Source organism: Otolemur garnettii, unplaced genomic scaffold (genome assembly GCF_000181295.1).
Source record: "Otolemur garnettii isolate 467f Iridium unplaced genomic scaffold, OtoGar3 scaffold00216, whole genome shotgun sequence".
NCBI classification, from domain to species: Eukaryota; Metazoa; Chordata; class Mammalia; order Primates; family Galagidae; genus Otolemur; species Otolemur garnettii.
This window is the reverse complement of record NW_003852611.1, coordinates 2,310,732-2,331,364: the sequence shown is the minus strand read 5'-3', so window position 1 is coordinate 2,331,364 and position 20,633 is coordinate 2,310,732. Positions and strand designations below refer to the sequence as shown.

Sequence of the window (20,633 nt, the reverse complement as noted above, 5' to 3'; positions counted from 1 at the left end):
AAAAATCACATTACAACAAAGATATTTGTACCAGAATGTTTATTGCAGCCCAATTCATAATTGCCAGGTCATGGAAGAAGCCTAAATGCCCATCGACCCACGAATGGATCAATAAATTGTGGTATATGTACACCGTGGAATACTATGCAGCCCTAAAGAAAGATGGAGACTTTCTCCATCTCAAGTATCTCAAGAATGGAAGAAAAAGTATCCAATGTACACAGTCCTTTTTTGAAACTAATTCATAGGTTTTATAGGAATGTCATAACCTAATTATAGCTTTAGAATATGGGAAAGGGGTGGGAGAGGGGACGCAAGGTGGGTGGATGGGGGGAGGGAGGGTGATTGGTGGGGTCACCTCTATGGTTTATCTTACAAGGGTACAAGTGAATCTTTCTAAAAGCAGAGTATGAATGTCTTAACTTAATGACTAAGAGAATGACATGAAGGTTATGTTAACCAGTTTGATAAGAGTATTTCAAAATGTATATGAAAACAGCACACTGTACCCCATGATTGCATTAATGTTATGCTATAAAAATTTTTTTTAAAAGTTTGGATGAAACTCAGCACCTGTAGCTCAGCAGCTAGGGCACCAGCCACATACACTGGAGCTGGCCAGGTTCAAATCCAGCCCAAGCCTGCCAAACAACAATGACAACTACAACCAAGAAATAGTTGGGCATTAGGGCAGGAGCCTTAGTGCCAGCTACTTGGGAGGCTGAGGTAAGAGAATCGCTTAAGCCAAAGAGTTGGAAGTTACTGTGAGCTGTGATGCCCCAGCACTCTACCCAGGGTGACAGCTTGAGACTCTGTCTCAAAAAAAAAAAAATGGGGGGGAGGGAAGGAAGGTGGTGTGAAAGAAACAAAACAGAAAAGGGACAGAAAGTATTATTTATCTTACTCTGTTATAAAACCTTTCACTTTCATCTGCACAAAAGTCCTTTTTATGCTTTTTTTCATATACAACATTATTTTGTTAATGTTCATATACTATATCATATGTAGCCCCAAACAGTTAAAATATGTTGCTATTTAATGTTTAAAAATAAATTTTAAGGGGGGCACCTGTGGCTCCAGGAGTTCCAGCCCCTTATACTGAGGGTGGGAGGTTCAAAACCAGCCCCAACCAAAACTGCAAGAAATAAATAAATAAATAATAAAAATAAATTTTAAGAGCAAAATTAAGTCCTCATAACTGTATAATGATGATAATTGTCATAAACACTAGTTCTTTATTATTTCATCTTGAGCTTTAGAAAAGCTAATGTACTTTATATTTAGTCAAAGATACAGAGCATGCATGCAGAGATTGCCTAATGGCTTTTTAGTCTTTTTTTTTTCAACATTGTATACCAAGTAGCTTTAGTGTTAAATTCTACATTTTCTAAATCTATAAACAGCTATGGGTATTTGTCTCCTTATTTTATTGACTTTTCTTTCTTTCTTTCTTTTCTTTCTTTTTTTTTTTTTTTTTTGGAAACAGAGTCTCACTATGTTGCCCTCAGTAGAGTGCCTTGGTGTCACAGATCACAGTAACCTTCAGCTCTTGGGCTAAAGTGATTCTGTTGCCTCAGCCTCTCAAGTAGCTGGGACTACAGGTGCCCACCACAATGCCTGGCTATTTTTTTGTTGCAGTTGTCATTGTTGTTTAGCTGGCCTGGGCTGGGTTCCAACCAGCCAACCTCAGTACATGTGGCCAGCGCCTTAACCACTGTGCTACAGGTACAGAGCCTGATTTTATTTATTTATTTATTTATTATTGAGCCAGAGTCTCAAGCTGTCGCCCTGGGTAGAGTGCCATGATGTCATCATAGCTCACAGCAACCTCCAATTCTTGGGCTCAAGAAATCCTCTTGCCTCAGCCTCTAGAATAGCTGAGACTATAAGTTGCCCACCACAATGCCGGCCAAGTTTTTCTTTTTTTAGTAGAGACAGGGGTCTCTTGCACAGGCTGGTCTCAAACTTGTGAGCTCAAGCAATCCACCTGTGTCAGCTTCCCAGATTGCTAGAATTACAAGCATCAGCCACTGTGCCTGGCCAATTTTATTGATCTTAACTGCTAAAAGTAATTTTTAAACATCAGAAAATATAACATTAGGGCTCAGCACCTGTAGCACAGTGATTAAGGTGGCGGCCACATACACCAAGGCCAGCGGGTTCCAACCGGGCCTGGGCCAGCTAAACAACAGTGACAACTGCAACAAAAAATAGATGGGAGTTGTGACAGGTACCTGTAGTCCTAGCTTCTTGGGAGGCTGAGGCAAGAGAATGGCTTAAGACCAAGACTTTGAGGTTGCTGTGAGCTGTGATGCCACAGGACTCTACCGAGGGTGACATAGTGAAACTCTGTCTCAAAAAAAAAAAAAAGAAAAGAAAAGAAAATATAACATTAGCATTAAAAGCAAAATATAAATATTGACATTTAAAATGTACTAGAAAAGAAAAAAAAGAAAAAGAGAAAAAGAAAATAATTTACTAGAAAACTATATTTTGAGAAATATATGACACTTTACTCAAAAGATTTAAATGGAAAAAGTTGATAGAGTTACATAATTTTATAATATTGGCTATGTTTTCAAATGAATCAATTTGTAAAGTTTAAATTATAACATGCTTTAGTTATAAATCTGTGTTTATATTAGCATAACTTGCATAGCTTCAAGTTTCAACATATATAATATAAATTTAAAGTTTTTATAAAGCCGAACATAGTAAATTTAAACAATTATCACCAATTTAGCTTTAAAATATGCTCTGAGTGGGAAAAACTCTTGTTTTTCCTCCACTCTCACACCACAACAATTAACACAGAAGACCTGACCCAGTGTGTGTGGGGTTTCCCCTTATAACAAGCAAGCAGTCAGTTATGTAGTGGACACCAGTTGAGGGCCTTGCATTTCAATTCTGACACTATCTACCTGGAGATGACATCAGATCCCACAAGTTCAGGACTCAGTTAGACAAGACTGCCCCTCACTTTAAATACCAGTGACAAACAGTAGCTTGTCACCTATACTTCTGAATGGCCGGATATAAATTAGGGGGTTCTGTGATTTCCACTTTGAGTTCACTTAATTGGCTAGAGTGGCTCACAGCATGCAGGGGAACACTTAACGTTTACAAGTTTATCATAAGGATATTACAAAGGATACAAATGAAGAGATGCATAGGGCAAGACATGTAAGATAAAGCACAGAGCTTTCATGCCTTCCATGGGTGTGCCACCCTCCAGAAATTTCCATGAATTCATCTATCCAGAAGATCTCAGAACCCAGTTCTTTGGGTTTTTATGGACACTTCATTGCGTAGGCATAATTGATTGAATCATCGGCCATTGGTGATCTTATTTTTTTTTTCTTGAGACAGAGTCTCACTTCGTTGCTCCTGATAGAGTACTGTGGTGTCGTACCTCACAGCAACCGCAAACTCTTGGGCTCAAGCGATTCTCTCACCTCAGCCTCCTGAGTAGCTGGAACTACAGGTGCCTGCCACAATGTTCAGCTAAGTTTTTAGAGACAGGGATCTCACTCTTGCTCAGGCTGGTCTCAAACTCATGAGCTCAGGTGATCCACCTGCCTCAGCCTCCCAGAGTGCTGGGATTACAGACATGACCACTGCTCCTGGCCTTCCTTTGGTGATCTTAACTTTCATCCAGTCCCCTTATCTGGAGATGGAGGGGTGGAAGAGCTGAAAGTCCCAGCCCTTTAATTGTGCCTTGATCTTTCAATGACCAGAACCTGCCCTGAAGCTTCCTAGGGATTGCCAGCCATCTATGAATCATTAACATACAAAAAGATACCACTTTGGATGTTAACCAGTTTGATGAAAATATTTCAGATTGTATATAGAACCAGCACACTATCCCATGACTGCATTAATGTACACAGCTATGACTTAATAAAAAAAAATACCACTTTGGAGATTATAAGGATTTTAGGATTTGTCTGCTTGGAAATAGGGTGGAATACCAAATATACGTTTCATGATATCATATATGCCATGTGATTTTTCATGTAATATTCTGTAATTTATTCTGTAACAACTGGACCATTATACAGATAGAACATAGTCTTTATTTTTTTTATTAAATAATAGCTGTGTACATTAATGCAATCATGGGGTACAGTGTAGTGTTTTCATATACAATTTGAAATATTTTCATCAAACTGGTTAACATAGACTTTATGTCATTTACTTAGTTATTGTGTTAAGACATTTATACTCTAGTTTTAGAAAGATTCACTTATACCCTTGAATTGGAAAATGTTCTTCTTAGCAAAGTATCACAAGAATGGAAGAAAAAATATCGAATATACACAGCCCTATTATGAAACTAATTTATAGCTCTCAAATGAAAGCTACAACCTAATTCTAGCCCAAGAATATGGGGAGGGGGTAGAGGAGGGGAAGGGAGAAGGGCGGATGGCTGGAGGGAGGGCGATTGGGGAGAATATAGTCTTTCTTTAAGAATTTGGCTAGGCGCCTGTAGTTCAGCGGCTAGGGCACCAGCCACATACACCAGGGGTGGCCGGTTCAAACCCAGCCTGGGCCTGCCAAACAACAATGGCAACTACAACAAAAAAAAAATAGCTGGGCATTGTGGTGGGTGCCTGTAGTCCCAGCTACTTGGGAGGCTGAGGCGAGAGAATTGCTTAAGCCCAAGAGTTTGAGATTGCTGTGAGCTGTGATACCACTGGGACTCTACTGAGGGCAACAAAGTGAAACTCTGTCTCAAAAAAAAAAAAAATGAATTTGGACCTACAAATATTAAATTTAGAAATATTCAAAATTGGCTCGGTGTCCGTAGCACAGTGGTTACAGTGCCAGCCACATACACTGAGGGTGGCGGGTTTGAACCCAGCCTGGACCAGCTAAACAACTGCAACAAAAAGATAGCCAGGCATTGTGGCGAGCCCCTATAGTCCTAGCTACTTGGGAGGCTGAGGCAGGGGAATCGCTTGGGCCTAGGAGTTTGAGGTTGCTGTGAGCTGTGATGCCATAGCACTCTACTGAGGGCGATAAGTGAGACTTTGTCTCAAAAAAAAAAAAAAAGAAAAAAGAAAAGAAAATTGATGTATGTAACTCTCAAAAAGTTCAGAAACTATGGTTTTTCTATAGACAGAGAACGCACACTTAAATAATAAAGCAAATGGGGTAAAACATTAATGAGAGGTGAATATGGGCAAAGGGTATATAGGTGTTCTTTATGTTTTATCAATACTTGCAACATTTCTATAGGTTTGAAATTATTTCTAAATAAATAGTTAAAAGGAAGAAAGGGACATGACTGACCTTGTGACATAAGTGGAAATCAACAGTCTACTTGGAGATAAATCCATCTCTTGAATAAAATGCGAGGGAATAATAGTAGTTCATCCCTTTATTTTCAGCTTAAAAACTCGAAGCCATAGCCTAGGTTATGAATTTGTATAATACATTTTCTTTTGAGAGTTAATTTTTAGATATAATTAGTGGCTGTTCTGTTTTTTCTTTCCTTGGGTACTCTGTTTTACTTCCTTGATTCCACAAGTAGAGAACTGTCCCAACTTATCTAGATCTGCAGATACAGAAACTCATCTCCAGCTCTTCTGCATAAGACATTTTCTGTTGACCTTGGTGGCAAATGCTTTCTGATATCATATCTCCAACAACTATGTCTTTAATTTCTGTGGCATTTAGTGAGGAATTATCCCTGCTAGATCTACAATAGGAGAGGACAAATATAGGCCAAATTTGGTTGAGTAAGGAGGTGCAAATGGAGGGCATTATCATAGTATCATCTATAAAAGGAAAACTACAATACATCATATTGGAAATCCTCAAAATCCCAGAGTTTAAACAAATGGGACAGTTATACAACGTGATTCTGTTTGTGAAAGTTTAGTTTCTGGAGTGGCACTATTAGCAAACATGCAATCAATAACACAAACTCATCAAATGTTTCAGTTGAAAGTAATTTTTATTAATTAATATCATTAGCAGCATCATTATCATTAGCACAAAACTAAATCCACTATTAAAAGAAAACAAAACCACACCCCAAAGGCATGTGTCTTGCTGAAGTGAGTCAACAACATTATCATCACGTACAAGGGACAGCACCCTGAGGATATAGACCATATCACAGCTTGATAATCAATTCAACAATTCAACCAACGTTATTGAGCACCTAGGCACAATGGAGGATTTAAAAATGCATACAAGAATCCCTGCTTTCAAGAAGTTTTATAGTCTAGTAGGAGGTATTAAGAGTACGGGAACACATGGCCACGCGAGATCAGTGACATAATGTCAGTACCATGCTTTTGAAAAGGGGATCACAAGAGACAAATGTCACATTCAGTTGGGGAGATCAGAAGAGGCTTCATAGAAAAGGTGGCATGTGATCTGGGCTTTGAGGAACCAGGAGGATTTTGGCAGACTGGCATGTGCAGAAGGAACACTGCAGGTAGAGGGAACAACGTGGCCCAAACAATGGCCATGGGATGTTTGGGGAGAGAACAAATAGTTCCTTTTGGCTGGTATATGGGGTCTATGTAAACGGGAATGGCATGTTAACAATTATATGAGGTTCAGTTCATATTTTAAGTGGCTTTGAATGACAGGCTGAGAATTCTGATCTTTATGTCTCAGTGACTATATTTATCCACATCAATAAAACATGCAATTATTTGTGAAGAGATATGGTCACTTCATTTCCAGATTTCTTAGGGAAACCCAAGTGGTTTCCAGGCAATGTTATCACCTTGCTATCAAAAATGTCCCAGCAGATACACTAAACAACCTATAGTAAATTTTTCTATGTTGCATGTAATTAAATCTCTTCCATCAAAGACTTTATTCTCTTCATCTAGGGACAACACCTCTTCTCACTCCCATCTCCAGCCCCACCAGTTCTCATGGCACCTTGTAGGTACAGGCAAGCCTAAGTTAGGATTTCTAGCCAGAGCTGCCACCCTGAAACTAGAATCTACACCCTTGAGAAGTGAGAGTGGTGGTGCAGAGGCAGTGAACAATGTTAGGATAATGTAGCCATCTGAGAAATTTTATGGAATCCCCATCTTAAGCATCAACACAGGTCTTTGAAATTGAAGTACCATTCAGTTTGTTCTGGAGGACACCTGGAGGGGTCCCAGAACTCATAGCGCCTGAGTAAAGCTTCCTCTTACTATTAAAGAATTCCTTAAAGGAATGACACTTAATCTGGGTTACAAGTTATTTAAAGGCCTCTTAGCTCTGAAGCTACTGAAGCTGTGGAAAGACTGGCATGACTTTTCCTTTCTGATAAGGAATCCTACTGGGCTTTGTCTGTGCCCAACAGGCTGGTAGTTGGGAACTTCTCCCATGCAGTGAGGTTACAGATGCTAAAGAATGGCTATATTAGGTAGCCAAGCCAAAGAAGTAAGCCAGGGAAGGTTTTAATGACACAGATGCCATGGACATACTTTCTGCAGCTAGTCAGTCTTCAGCTTTTCTGGAGTGAGACTTTTTCTGCAGGAAGTCATGGATTGCCGTAGTGAGGCCCCATGTCACACTGGATCTTAGGATGACCAGGGAGCCTCCACGGTAGATCAGGAACAATTTTCGGCCTCGAGTGTCCCACATATCCTTGGCAGAGGCCCACAGGCTTGGCATGCTCTGCCAGCCAATATGGGACTGCATATTGGCAACCAGCACAATCAGAGGATACAGAACCAGGCACGTGATTGTTCCATTGACACTACCTGACACCAAGGGAGGAACCCAGTGGGGCAGGCCTTGCTCTGCCAACCCATCCTGGATGGGGTCCTTGAAAGAAAAATATAAAGCACTCCCCAGGCTGTTCCTGACAAGGATAGGCCAGAAACCACGATAGTAGCCCAGTGACATCCGCCCCCAAAGCCCATAAGAGTTGAATTCCTTGAGAATGCTGAAGGTACTAGGGAAGCGAGCTTGCTTGCGACTATCCTGGAGCACGTTTTGCACCCTTTCAAAGGGGCTGAGTGCCACAGCCTCCACCACACCAGACATGAGCCCTGCAGCCCAGCGGTGTCCCAGGGAGTGTGGCCCAACTGGGGAGAGACAGCACAGCAGGCTATCATAAGTCCCAAACAGCAGAGTCCCTTGCAATGTCTTGGAGAGGAGAGGAGGGTAGATTCCCCGGTAGAAGTACTGAGGGCCTTCGTGCCAAAGCTGTCTTACAGCCTCTGACATTGCCATAGCATGGATCTGTTGCCGGAACACAACCTTATAGATGGGAAATGTCAGAAAAGTAGACATGAAGTTGGAAATGGCCCCAAAGGCATAGGCTTGGGAGTGCCAGCTTTTCTTTCCTGGAGCCTCTGCTCGTATCCTGTGCTGAAGCTCCTTTCCAGAAGAGTGGTTCGGTTCTTCCATGCTGAAGACAACTGGATGCAAATGGAAGAAACAGGAAATGGTTAAAAAAAATAGACGTTAGACTATTTAAACCTGTTGGCAAGCATTTTCACTGCTTCATGAGAAACTGGCCCAAAGAAGCTCATGAGGAAACAAGCAAGTCTTTAGGCCAAATTGTGAGAAATAAGCACACCCTTAAGAAAGTAAGAATTTGTTAACCTTAAATTTTAAAAAAAGACAGTTTTTCCAGGCAGTATTTTGCTGACACAGCAAATATTTCCATATTCAAGAAAGATTTCAAACAAAAAACCTGAAATCAAGGAGGGGAAGGCTCCCAAACTTAATGCGTTCAACTTGCATGACATGAAACTGTGCATTTAATAAACCACTAGAATTGTAAGTTGCTGTTTCTTTTCCTAAAAAAACAAAAAGTGGCACTATCTTGTAGAGACAGAAAAGCAATCAGTAGTTTAGTTTCTCTAAAAGTTAGTAGTAAATTTGTGGGGGGGGGGAGGAATCGCCCCCGCCTTTCTCTCTGTAGATTCCTGCCCAAGTAGTAGCTGTTTCATAGCAACGCCCCACCCCCTCCCCCAAGCGAGGAAAGGAAAGAGCAGCTGCTCCTGGAGGTTCAGAGCCAAGAGGCTCAGCACCTGGCAATTTCTATACCTAACTTTGTAGACCTGTAGCTATATAATAGATCAGGCTTTCTAAACTTCAGCACTATCACATTTGGGGCAGTATTACTCTTTATTGTTGGTGCCTATCCTCTGCTTTGTAGAAACTTCCCAGCTTCTACTCACTGCATGCCAGCAGCACCAGTTGTGAACTACCCAGTGTGACAACTAAAAATACCGAGACATTGCCAAATGTCCCCTGGGAGGCAAAGCTGCCCCCAGTTCAGAACTGCCATACTAGAAAGAAGAGGCAGTATAAGGACTCCAAATGACTGCTCCTATCCCAGAAAGGCCAGGAAGCAGGTGGGGTAGTATAAGAAGCAACTTGGGAGCCGAAACACAGGAAGGAACTTTGGGGTCAAAAAGAAATACTCATTGCAGACCTGAGAACCTGAGGGAGTAAGTCAGGAAGGAACTAGGGTCTCTCTGGGCTGAGAAGACACAGGGTGCAGCAGTGTGACCTGTCACATCAGGGAGAGGAAGTACAGATTTGTGTGGGTAGCAGTCAGAAGGAGGGGACAGAAGGAGAGAATGAGAGTGGCTGATGACCAGGCTGTAGGACTCACATCTGCATCGGCAGAGACAGGAAGCCTGGTAGGAATTATAGACCCATAGGTTTCACACAGAACCCTGGGCTATGTGGATGGAGGATAGTGTTGGGACTCTAATTAGGGTAGCAGGCAATAGCTTCACATCCAGGCAGGGGGTAGCTCCACTCAGGCTCCTAAAGGCACAAAGGACCCCCAACACTCCTCAGCTCTCCTCCCAAGAGTCTTCTTTCCCAAATATTACCTGCACCTAAATAAGGACAGAAGAGGATTTTCCCCTCTTCTACTTCAGAGTGCAATAATATTCCACTTCCTCCCTTTTCATAAACATGCACTTGTGGGCTCCATAAGGCAGGCTGATTTACCAGAAAGAAAACTGGACTAGGATTTGGCAGATCAGCATTCTAAAGCAACAATTTGTTATCACCTTTCTGTGTGACATTTAGAAATTCACTGACATCTTAGAGCCTCATCTACCTCAGCTATCCAATGAGCAGACAGGGTGAAATGCTCTGTTGGCATGCCCATAACTGTAGAATGTCTCAGGGAGTTGATATGGGGGAATTCAGGCTAACAGTTGATGGAGACATCATACTTTTCCATCCCTCATTTTTTCTTCCACTTATAAAAAAAATCATTCTGGGGCGGCACCTGTGGCTCAAAGGGGTAGGGCGCCAGCCCCATATGCCGGAGGTGGTGGGTTCAAACCCATCCCTGGCTGAAAAAAAAATCATTTTGAGGGATTTAAAATGATTTTAAAATACCTTAAATATGTAATTAATCATTTTATGAATGCAATGCTTTCCATTTTATGTGAGGAAATCCATCCATTTTCCCTGTATTTTTCCATTAAGATGCCAAGCTTTGGGGACAGACAGACCTGAGACTGAATTCTGCCTCTTCCACTTACTTACTTGTGTAACCTTGGGCAAAACAATTAACTTCAGTGAGTCTCAGAATGCATATTTCTGCATATTAGTACAACAGGGACATCAAGACCTATCTCAAGGGCCAGGCATGGTAGCTCATGCCTGTAATCCTAGCACTCTGGGAGTCTAAGGTGGGTGGATAGCTTGAGCTCAGAAGTTGAAGATCAACCTGAGCAAGAGGAAGACCCTTTCTCTACTAAATATATATGCATATATACAAATAAAAAAAACTAGCCAAGTATTATGGTGGGTGCCTGTAGCCTCAGCTACTCTGTAGGCTGAGGCAAGAGGATCGCTTGAGCCCAAGACTTTTAGGTTGCTGTGAGCTATGACTCTATAGCACTCTGCCCAGGGCAACAAAGTAAGATGCTATCTCAAAAAAAAAAAAAAAGGCCTACCTCAAAAGGTTGTTGTAAAGATTTATTTATTAATTATTATTATTATTATTTTAGACAGAGTCTCAAGCTGTCACCCTGGGTAGAGTATCATGGCATCACAGCTCACAGCAATCTCCAACTTGGGCTCAAGTGATCCTCTTGCCTCAGTTTTTCTACATTTAGCAGAGACAGGGTCTTGCTCAAGCAACCCTCCCACCTCGGCCTCTCAGAGGACTAGGATTACAGGAGTGAGCCACTGCACCTGGCCCGGTTGTTGTAAAGATTTATAACATAAAATGATATAAAGTGATTGAGAATCCATGACATGGTGGCCTCAATAATAGTACAGAGCACATCTTCTTACAAGACACTCTCAGGCCAGCCAGAACCACATGCAGTAGCATGCTGGAACAAATTCTATGTTCTCATGAGAGGCAGGGAAGACCTTTCTTCCATGAACTCAAAGGTGTAACATAAATTATCTAGGAGATCCTGGCCCTTTAACATGAATTCGAAAGTAGAGACCACAGAACAGACCTGCAGTTGGCCTTGAGCAGTTATCACCTATATCCTTCTGATCTGTGTCCTATGTTAACAGCCTAGTAAAATGAGCCCAGAGGATTCCATATTCCCCAGGCCAGTCTAGTTCTGAAGGGTAGTCTATATGACCACACCAGATGGAGCCCCACATTTGTCTGTTCATTCAGGTCATCTTTCACCCTGTCCTTTGGTCAGCTCAGAGCTATGTGTTAATCATCTACTAAATGTCATAGGTAAATCACCTTGAAGCTAGAGATGAACAGAACTTGGTGCCTGCCCTCAAGGGCTTGGGAATCTAGGAAGGGAGACAAGTCATGAGCTAAACTGGCTGGGCAGGTGACTCATGCCTGTAATCCTAGCACTTGAGAGGACAAGGCAGGTGGATTGTTTGAGCTCAGGAGTTCAAGACCAACCTGAGCAAGAGCAAGACCCTGTGTCTATTAAAAATTAGAAAAAAACTAGCCAGGCATCTTGGTGCACACTTATAATCACAGCTACTTGGGAGGCTGAGGCAAGAGAATTGCTTGAGCTCAAGAGTTTGAAGTTGCTGTGACCTATGATGCCATGGCACTCTACCCAATTGACCACTTAAGACCCTGTCTCAAAAAAGAAAAAAATACTATAATAAGCTAAACTGCACTGGAAGAAAAAATAAAGGGTGCCCAAATCAAGGTTGAAGCAGAAAGACAAGAGCAATTTGTCCTACCCAGGACAGGGAGCACCCAAAAAAATTTTCTGAGGAAAAACATGACTCCATCCTTAAATGATAAGTAGGCTCTTGTTAAGTGGAGGAGTGAGGGCAGGAGTTCAAGACTGACAAAGAGGCCCAAGGTGAGGTTTAAAAGAGGCTTAAAAGTGTGATGAGTAAATTAGGCTGGTTAAAGGCCATGAGAAAAAAGATATAGCTGAAGCTGATAGAGAGAAGCCAATGTAGAATGATTGTTTGTTTGTTTTCCCCACTGCCATGTGTTGGCCCACAAGCCCATATATGGGCTCTAGAGCCCTGAATTTGAATTTCACTCTGCCACTTTCCTAGCTTTATGATCTTGGCCAAGTCTTTTTACCTCTCTGAGCCTTGGTATCCTCATTTGTAAAATGATTCTCATAAGGTTGCATGAGATAAAGTATATAAAGTGCTGAGCATAGTACCCCATATATAAATTGCTCCACAAATAATTTCATTGTTTAAAATGAGATAATAGGAATAAAGGTGAGATTACAACTAAATTGTTCTAAAGAAGTCATTTTATCAAAAAGGCACCTGTACTCTAACGTTTATGGCAGCACAATTCACAATTACAAAAATGTGGAATCAACTCAAGCATCCATTGACTCATGAGTGGATTCACTAAATATGTCTACCATGGACTACTACTCAGCCATAAAGAATGACGACTTAATGCCTTTTGCATTCCTTTTGCAGGAATTTGGACAGAACTAGAGACCATTATCCTAAATGAAGTATCTAAAGAATGGAAAAACGAACACCACACATACTTAACTGTTATATTAGAACTAACTGAAAAGCACACATGTGCTTAGAGGGAAGTAAAACTTAATGAAAGTCAAGTGGGAGTATGGGGGAGAGTGGAGGAGAGGATGAGTGAAAACCTACCTAACAGGTACAATGAATACGATCTGGGTGACCCACACACTTAGAACCATGACTTTGGCATTATAAAAGTGATCCTTGCAACCAAAAATATTTGTGTCCCTGTCATACTTTGAAATTTTAAAAAGAGTTACATAAAAATAAGTAAGTAAATAAATAGTCCTAAAGGTTGAAATTGGTCTAATGCATCAGGCTTTCTGCAGAATGTATTTTAAATTGCATGTTTGGAAGGCAGCAATGAAGAGTTTTCATGGGCTTTAGAGTTTGACATCCCTGGGCTGGAGTACAAATTGTAAGACCTCACACAAGTTACTTAACCTCCCCAGGACTCAATTTCCCTGTTTGCAAAATGGGATAATGATCACTGCCTCAACAGAGTTGCTCAGAACCTTAAATGAGATAATAGACGGAAAGTTCCTGGCACAGAGTGGGCAAGCAGCCAAAGGCAGCTATAATTGTTTCAACTGAGATTTATCTCTTAATCTTCAAGCTTTTAAGGTTTATTTGTTGAAATTGGAAAATGTGGTCTCATTAAACCCATCAGTTGTAACATACTCCCACATAAGCGGCCAGAGATAAGGAATGTTCTGTATCCAGTTGGAGCCAGCTTGCAAATGTTCCTCCTAACCTTACACAAAGAGACCCTAACTGTGTTCTAATGGGGCAACCCTGGCACTTTTACACAATCCATCTCCTTTCATTATTTTTGTCGAGGCTCTGAGATCTATTCTTGGTCCTATTGGGTCCCACCCTCACCAAGTCTATTGGCAAATACTTAATTTGGCAATGAAATCAATCTCAACACAGACCAAGGGTCTGCTAAGAGAATCCTAGGGTTCAGCTGTATCGTACAGGGGATGTAAGAGTCTGAAGGAAACCTAGCATCACTTCCGACCGTCAACCCACCCTTTCTGAACATCCCACACTCTCCACCCTCTACTAGCACTATTTCATTGTTCCATCCATGAGGCCGCAATCCTGAGATGCAAAGTGCTTCATTGCCAAATTTGCATTGTTTACCTGAAGAAACTCTGGGTATTGGGGCTGTAACTAAGGGCAGAAAGGAGTCGGTAAAGTACCCTGACAAGTTGACGATAAACCCAACAGCAGCTGAAGGGCATCAGACTACTCACTTACTTCCAAGGATCAAGAGTCAAGGAGAAGCCTCAGAGGAGCCTCCTAGACACACTCTACATCAGGGAAGTAACACCTGCTCTCTAAGTCAGGGAAAATAGAGCAGGTTTTCCAGCCCCTGGCTTCATGGCCCATTCACTCTGGACAGCCCTGCATGCCGTTTCCATGGAGTTGCTCCTTCTCTGGGGCCAGTGATGCCAAATCCAGCAAAGGAGAAGTCCCCTGAAGAGCTCACAGAAGGGCAACCTAGCAACCTATCCTTGAGCCAGGAAATGAAAGAGCTATATCAGCGGCAGAGAGCTGTGGTTTGGGGGTTAGAGTAAATTATGTTTCATTTCTCACACTTCTTCCTCAACAAGAGTTGAAGGTGGAAGATGTTATGACAGACTTCATTTGAAAAATCTACAAAGCTACGGACTCAAAAACATACAGAGTCCACATTCTTTGCCTACAATTTCAGGAAGGACCCCAGGTAGGAATCTCTACTCTGGAATTACATTTCATGACAGATATGCTGAGGACAGATTACGGTGGTAGCAAGCCCATTTACCTGTAACCTTCAGCATGACATGGTGGTGTTTAGAACAGTGGTTCACAGACCTCTCTCATCTCAGAATCGACTAGAGTGCTGATTAAAAATATAAATCACACTCCTCATCCCTAGTCCTAGTCCATCAAAATGTCCCAGAAGTTGGGCCCAGGAATATGCATTTCTAACAAGCTCTCCAAAACGATTCCCAGGCAGCTAGCCTTGTACTCAGTCATTGCTTAGGAGCATAGGTTCTGATTCTGAGACTTGGTCCGAATTCCGCCTTCACCTTGTAATCTGAGGCAAGTCAATTTCATATTTTTGAACCTTGTCTCTTTTGGGGTCATAAAGGGCTGTAGAAACAATGTTGTTTTTATAAACAGGCAGCTTGTTGTAGTGTAAAAAGATAGCGCAAGAAAAGAAATGGTGTTTAGAAAAAAGTGCCACTGTTTCCTTTTCTGTACAATGGATATCATAGAGGTTGCCTTCCTCTTTCCTCACCCCTCTCCCCACTGGTGCCTCACTCCATCCCTCAGCACTATCATTACATCAAGGTTGCTATTGAGATGGCTTGAGACAACCTCTGTAAAAATGTTCTCTAGGCAGGGCAGCAGAGAAAAGAGCCTCCAGAGAATAACAGACAGGTACAAAGTCAGATACTGTTGCTTATTTGCTACATGCACAGAGCAAGAGGCCTACCGCTCTGTGGCTCAGTTTCCTCATCTGTAAAATGGTGATAATAGTCCTTGCTCACTAATTCTATATAGGCTCAAGCTGGTCCTCCCACGCCCGCTTTGGCTTTTCTCCACTTAATCTGACTTTTATAGATAGTTTGCAAGAGGTAGCCTTTGAGTCAGACATGTTGACTTGGGTGTGAGCTTTTCTTAGCTCTACACTTCCTAACTATATTGCCTGGTGCTTAAGTCCTTTCACTGTTTAATGGGCACTCTGAGACGTCCTTCACAAGACTACTTAGAAGAATAAATGAGATGTCTGTGCGAGAGCATCTGAGCATGGAAAGCACTCGGTAAATGCTGTTTTCCCCCTTCCCCCTATACAAAGGTGAAGAACTCTCATTGTTCACATGGTTTCTGTCCCACCTCGTGTTTAAGGCATCCGGTCTCAAAGCGCAGAGGAAAGCCGAGGCGGAAGGAGATAGGAAGAAGGCAAGCGATGGAGAAGCAGCAAACTCACGGGTGAAATGTAAATAGGCCAGTCAGTACGTCCGAGCTGCACCGGCTCCCGCGCCTGTCTGTCGCAGCCCCCGCTGGCCGGCCCTCCCTTCTCCCCAGCTTTAGCATCTCGGCCGGAGGCAGCGCGGGAGGCCGCCCCCGCGCCGGGCTGATTGGCCGCAACGCCCCGCTCGTCAAGCTCTTTTGTCTCAATGGGCAGAAGCTAAACGCAGCCGCAGCCGCTGGGAAGGCCCAACTGGAGGGCGGGGACTGCTGCGGCTGCCTTGGGAACCGCGCCGCCTGGACGCGGCTACCCCTCGCTGGGCGGTCTCGGGAAGCCGCTGGGTGGGTTGGGCAGCCCCGGGTCGCTTAGCGACCGAGGAGGCGACCGCCATCCTTTCCCCTTGCAGGGCCGCGGACACCGGAAGGCGAAACAGAGCTGCAGACGCCAGACCATCTTCTGCCCACCAGCACAGCACAGGTACAGAAAGGGGGAGCGGACAGGGGAGGGAGAAGCCCCACAGGCACCGAGCGACTCCCAGATTGGAGAATTGGTGACCGCGAAGCACAGAGAAAGGAGCGCTTCGGTGGCCCTGCTGTGCCAAAGGAGGAGGTGAGGCTCACCTGAATGCTGCCCACTGAGTGAGATTTGCCTGAATTGGGGGCGGGGGCGCGTTTCCAGGGAGGTAGCAAGGGGCGGGAGGTCTTGAACCCCTTTTTGCATCTCCTCATCTCTCCTGGGAATATGGAAGCGGGAGGGTATCCGACTTCTATTCCCTTTCTCCCTGGCAGGTCATCAAAGCTGAATCCGAACTTGAATTCTGTACAGCTGATTGCAGAGCTTGGTAGGCCGACGGTTTCCCATAGGAAATGTAAAGAGGGGCGCTTTGGTTCATAGTCAGAAGGGGGCAGAGGAAATTTTCTGCCTGGGGACAATGAAGACGGGGGTGGGGGGGAAGATTAGCAGGATGACGAATGAGGCTGCTTCTGACCCTTCCTTTCCCTTCCCTGTGCTGCAGAGGCACAGTCTTCAACCCCTGATGACAGGGATCTGCGACCCCCACGGGACAGAGGTTGACCTATCCCGGAGGCGAGTTTTCTCACAAAGCGCACCTGTTGCAGAGGCTGGAAGTGAAATAAAGGCTGAAGGCTAGTTTCCGAGCTCATGTAAGAATCGAGAAATAACCTGAAAAATAAGGAGGGAAACTTTGACGAGGTGTGGTTCAGACCTGAAGTTAATGAGGATCTTATCTATTACCAAAAATCTGTGAAACTTACACCATTGAGCTCTGTTTTGAGAGCCCAATATTGGCTCTAAACACTATGTCACCTAGAATTATAATTATGACTCCTCCTGTAGTATGGTAAGGAGGATATGGATGTGGCTCTGAAAAATGCCCTGCTAGCACAGGGATACCAGCTAGCAAGGGGAGGCTGTAATTGTCAGTCTTCTGCAGGGTATATTTAGGGCAGTGGGCAGATACAAATCCACTGCAGGGTATTCAGGAAGGTAGAGAGTGTGACTGTGGACTGCCTATCCATAGCCTGCCTTATTAACCTTTTTCTGTTTCTTTACAGTTCCTACTGAAATTCAAGGCAAGCACAGCCTAGAACATTACTTTGAGGATTTCTGCAGATCAGAGTTTTCTAAAAAGCCTGAACATCTTGTTTTATTTAGATATTCTACTGTACTCAGTCATGGCTAGCATCATTGCACGACTGGGTAACAGCCGACGGCAGAACACACCCTTGCCTCCTTGGGCCCATTCCATGTTGAGGTCACTGGGAAGGAGTCTCAGTCCTCTAATGGTCAACATGGCAGAGAGAAACATGAAGTTGTTCTCAGGGAGAGTAGTGCCAGCCCAGGGGGAAGAGACCTTTGAAAACTGGCTGATCCAAGTCAATGGGGTCCTGCCAGATTGGAATATGTCTGAGGAGGAGAAGCTTAAGCGCTTGATGAAAACCCTCAGGGGCCCTGCCCGGGAGGTCATGCGTTTGCTTCAGGCAGCCAACCCCAACTTAAGTGTGGCAGATTTCTTGAGGGCCATGAAATTGGTGTTTGGGGAGTCTGAATGCAGTGTGACTGCCCATGGTAAATTTTTTAACACCCTACAGGCTCAAGGGGAGAAAGCCTCCCTTTATGTGATCCGTTTAGAGGTGCAGCTCCAGAATGCTATTCAGGCAGGCATCCTAGCTGAGAAAGATGCCAACCAGACCCGCCTGCAGCAGCTCCTTTTAGGGGCTGAGCTGAATAGGGACCTGCGCTTCAGGCTTCAGCATCTTCTCAGAATGTATGCAAATGAGCAGGAGCACCTTCCTAATTTCCTAGAGTTAATCAAGATGATAAGGGAGGAAGAGGATTGGGATGACACTTTTATTAAACCAAAGCGGCCCAAAAGGTCTGAACCAATAATGGAGAGGGCAACCAGCCCTGTAGCATTTCAGGGGCCCCAGCCAATAGCAATTGCCTGTGCTGACTGCAACTGTAATGTGATAGAGATAGATGATACCCTCGATGATTCAGATGAGGATGTGATCTTGGTGGAGTCTCAGGACCCTCCACTGGCATCCCCAGGTGCCTCTCCCCTCACAGAGAGAACCAGACCTTATGATCAAGTGCTGATTATTGATTCCTCCAATGATTCTGGGGCTCAGTTTCCTTCCACCAGTGGTGGTTCTGTGTATAAAAATGGTCATCCTGGTGATATGCGTAGAGCCAGGAAGCGAAAATACACTATCCACTGTTCATACTGTGGTGAAGAGGGCCACTCAAAAGAAACCTGTGACAATGAGAACAAGGCCCAGGTTTTTGAGAATCTGATCATCACCCTGCAGGAGCTGACACATACAGAGGGGAGATCAAAAGAGGTTCCTAGAGGACACCATGACCTCTCTGAGGCACAGTAAGGTGCTGGAACCACCCTTAAATGAACCCTTAACTATATTCAGAGTCTGGGAATGGGAAAAAATGGGGATGGGTTGGGGATGGGGCTCTAACTGCATGAATTAATCCACAAAGCAGTTCTCCTTTGAGAAGAGGTCTAACATATAAGCAGTGTAGGGGGTAGCCTGACCTCTGTCTCTGCTCCTTCCTCAACCCACCTAAGTGTCTATTCTCTATGTGTGTTTATTGGTTTATTCTTTTTCTGAAAGGAGTATCTTTTGTTAAATCTTAAAAAAATATAGAGGAAAATACAAAAATTAAAGTACAAATTACCTGAACTCCCCACCCTTCTGTAACCATTGTGAGGCCTTTGCTGAACGTCCTTCCAGACAGTTCCCTGTACCTGTGTGTGCCCAGATAGCTGTGTATGTATAGATAAAAGTGATCAAATGTAAGTGCTGTTCTAACTGTGTATTTTTTCACTGAACAATATATCTTGTGGACTTCTATGTCAATGAATATATATATCTAATTTAATACCTGTGTGTAATGTTATTCTCAAAGGGAAAATAAATAAAACTTAATCTAAAAGCTATAAGGTGGGGTCATACTGTGTGGCGGGGTTTTTATCAACCTCATTATAGAAAAAGAGGAGGGAAGCTGAAATGGACTATGTATCTCCTGAAGAGTCCCCACCACGACTGATGTGTCCCCCTAGGTTTTAGAGCCCACCTCTGCACTCACTAGTTAATAATGTCCCAATGTTTTTTCTCGAATGTATCCTGAGAAGTGTGATCACGGGGGGCGGGGGGCAAATACAGAAAATGGGTATCCCGGAGACTCTATTCCTGTTCACTTTAGGAAGAGGCACTAGCTCCTGTCTCTTCCCTTGACCTCAGATTGGAGAGTGACAAAAGATGATATGTAACTTCCATCTGTGACGGTCCTATGTTCCTGGTGGGCACAGCAATCCCTATTCCCCTGAACAGGACAAGAAGTGGGGCAGTTTCATTTCAGGGGAAGAGTGGAGTGAAATGAATACAAACCTGATGACCTGAGGGAGTTTGTCAGGAAGGGAATAGGGTCTCCCTGGGCTGACAAGACAGTGTGCAGCAATAGGAGCTGGTACCTCAGGAAGAGGAAGCACAGAGCTCTGTGGCTAGTGGAGCAGGGTTGAGGGGTCGATGGTCAGGCTGGAGGATTCAGCTTTATGTTGGTGGGGACAGGAAGACTAGTAGGAATTGCAGACCACCTGGTTTCACATGGAACCCTAGGCCATGAGGGAAGGGGATGGTGTTGAGACTAATTAGGCTAACAGTCAGTGGCCCTCTCAACAGGGACAAAGGGGTGCAGGCTGAAGCCCTGAGGAAGTAGATGCCTAATGCAGCTTTCCCTGGGTTGCTGCACACCAGAAGCTGCCTGAAAGTGATTCTCCTTCCAGAGTTGTCCCTTTTAGCTCTGCTCCTCCTTGCCCTTTACTCCTGTTGCATCCATGTCCTCACATGTTCACCTTACCACTGCCCCTTCCCCTGGAGCCACACTCACTTCTTGCTGGGTAGAATTCAGCCTCCTGCGCTCTTTCCCTCTCTCTTCCTCCCTCCAGCATTTCATATTGGCCTTAAGCCTCTACCTCCTTAACCCTCAAGGCAAGTAGACTAGGGAGGTCCCTCTACCTCTGACCTTTTAGCTGAGAACAGGGCAAGAGCAATAGCCCAAGAAGCCCACTCATTGCATCCCTCTGGGGCATCTCTGGCCCCTGGCAGCCACCTACAACTTTCCAGAGCCAGAGGAGTCCCTCCCCCACACTCAAGCTGGTCACAGCTGCACTTAGGCCTCCAAAACCACAGAAGCCCCCCCCAACACTCCCTAGCTTACA

The 20,633-nt window shown here is 43.9% G+C and overlaps 2 protein-coding genes across 2 annotated transcripts; one reads left to right on the top strand and one right to left on the bottom strand.

Moving 5' to 3' along the window:
- Positions 1 to 7,461: 7,461 nt before the first annotated feature.
- On the bottom strand, positions 7,462 to 16,002 carry SLC25A53 (solute carrier family 25 member 53). Its single transcript, XM_003801642.3, has 2 exons — positions 15,896 to 16,002; positions 7,462 to 8,410 (listed from the first exon to the last, which is right to left on the bottom strand). Exons 1-2 carry the CDS (start codon positions 16,000 to 16,002, stop codon positions 7,462 to 7,464), a joined length of 1,056 nt encoding a protein of 351 aa, XP_003801690.2.
- A 1,569-nt stretch (positions 16,003 to 17,571) lies between these two features.
- Positions 17,572 to 18,780, top strand: ZCCHC18 (zinc finger CCHC-type containing 18). The gene has a single exon (XM_003801641.1). The coding sequence runs from the start codon at positions 17,572 to 17,574 to the stop codon at positions 18,778 to 18,780; it is 1,209 nt and encodes a 402-aa protein (XP_003801689.1).
- Positions 18,781 to 20,633: the final 1,853 nt, after the last annotated feature.

What these genes read in the sequence shown, in the direction of transcription:
- ZCCHC18 (XM_003801641.1), top strand. Translation starts at nt 17,572, where the DNA reads ATGGCTAGCATCATTGCACGACTGGGTAACAGCCGACGGCAGAACACA.
- SLC25A53 (XM_003801642.3), bottom strand. Translation starts at nt 16,002, where the DNA reads ATGCTAAAGCTGGGGAGAAGGGAGGGCCGGCCAGCGGGGGCTGCGACA. An exon ending in GGCCTATTTACATTTCACCC is followed by an intron (nt 8,411 to 15,895) that starts GTGAGTTTGCTG and finishes AACCATTTCCTG; the next exon opens with TTTCTTCCATTTGCATCCAG.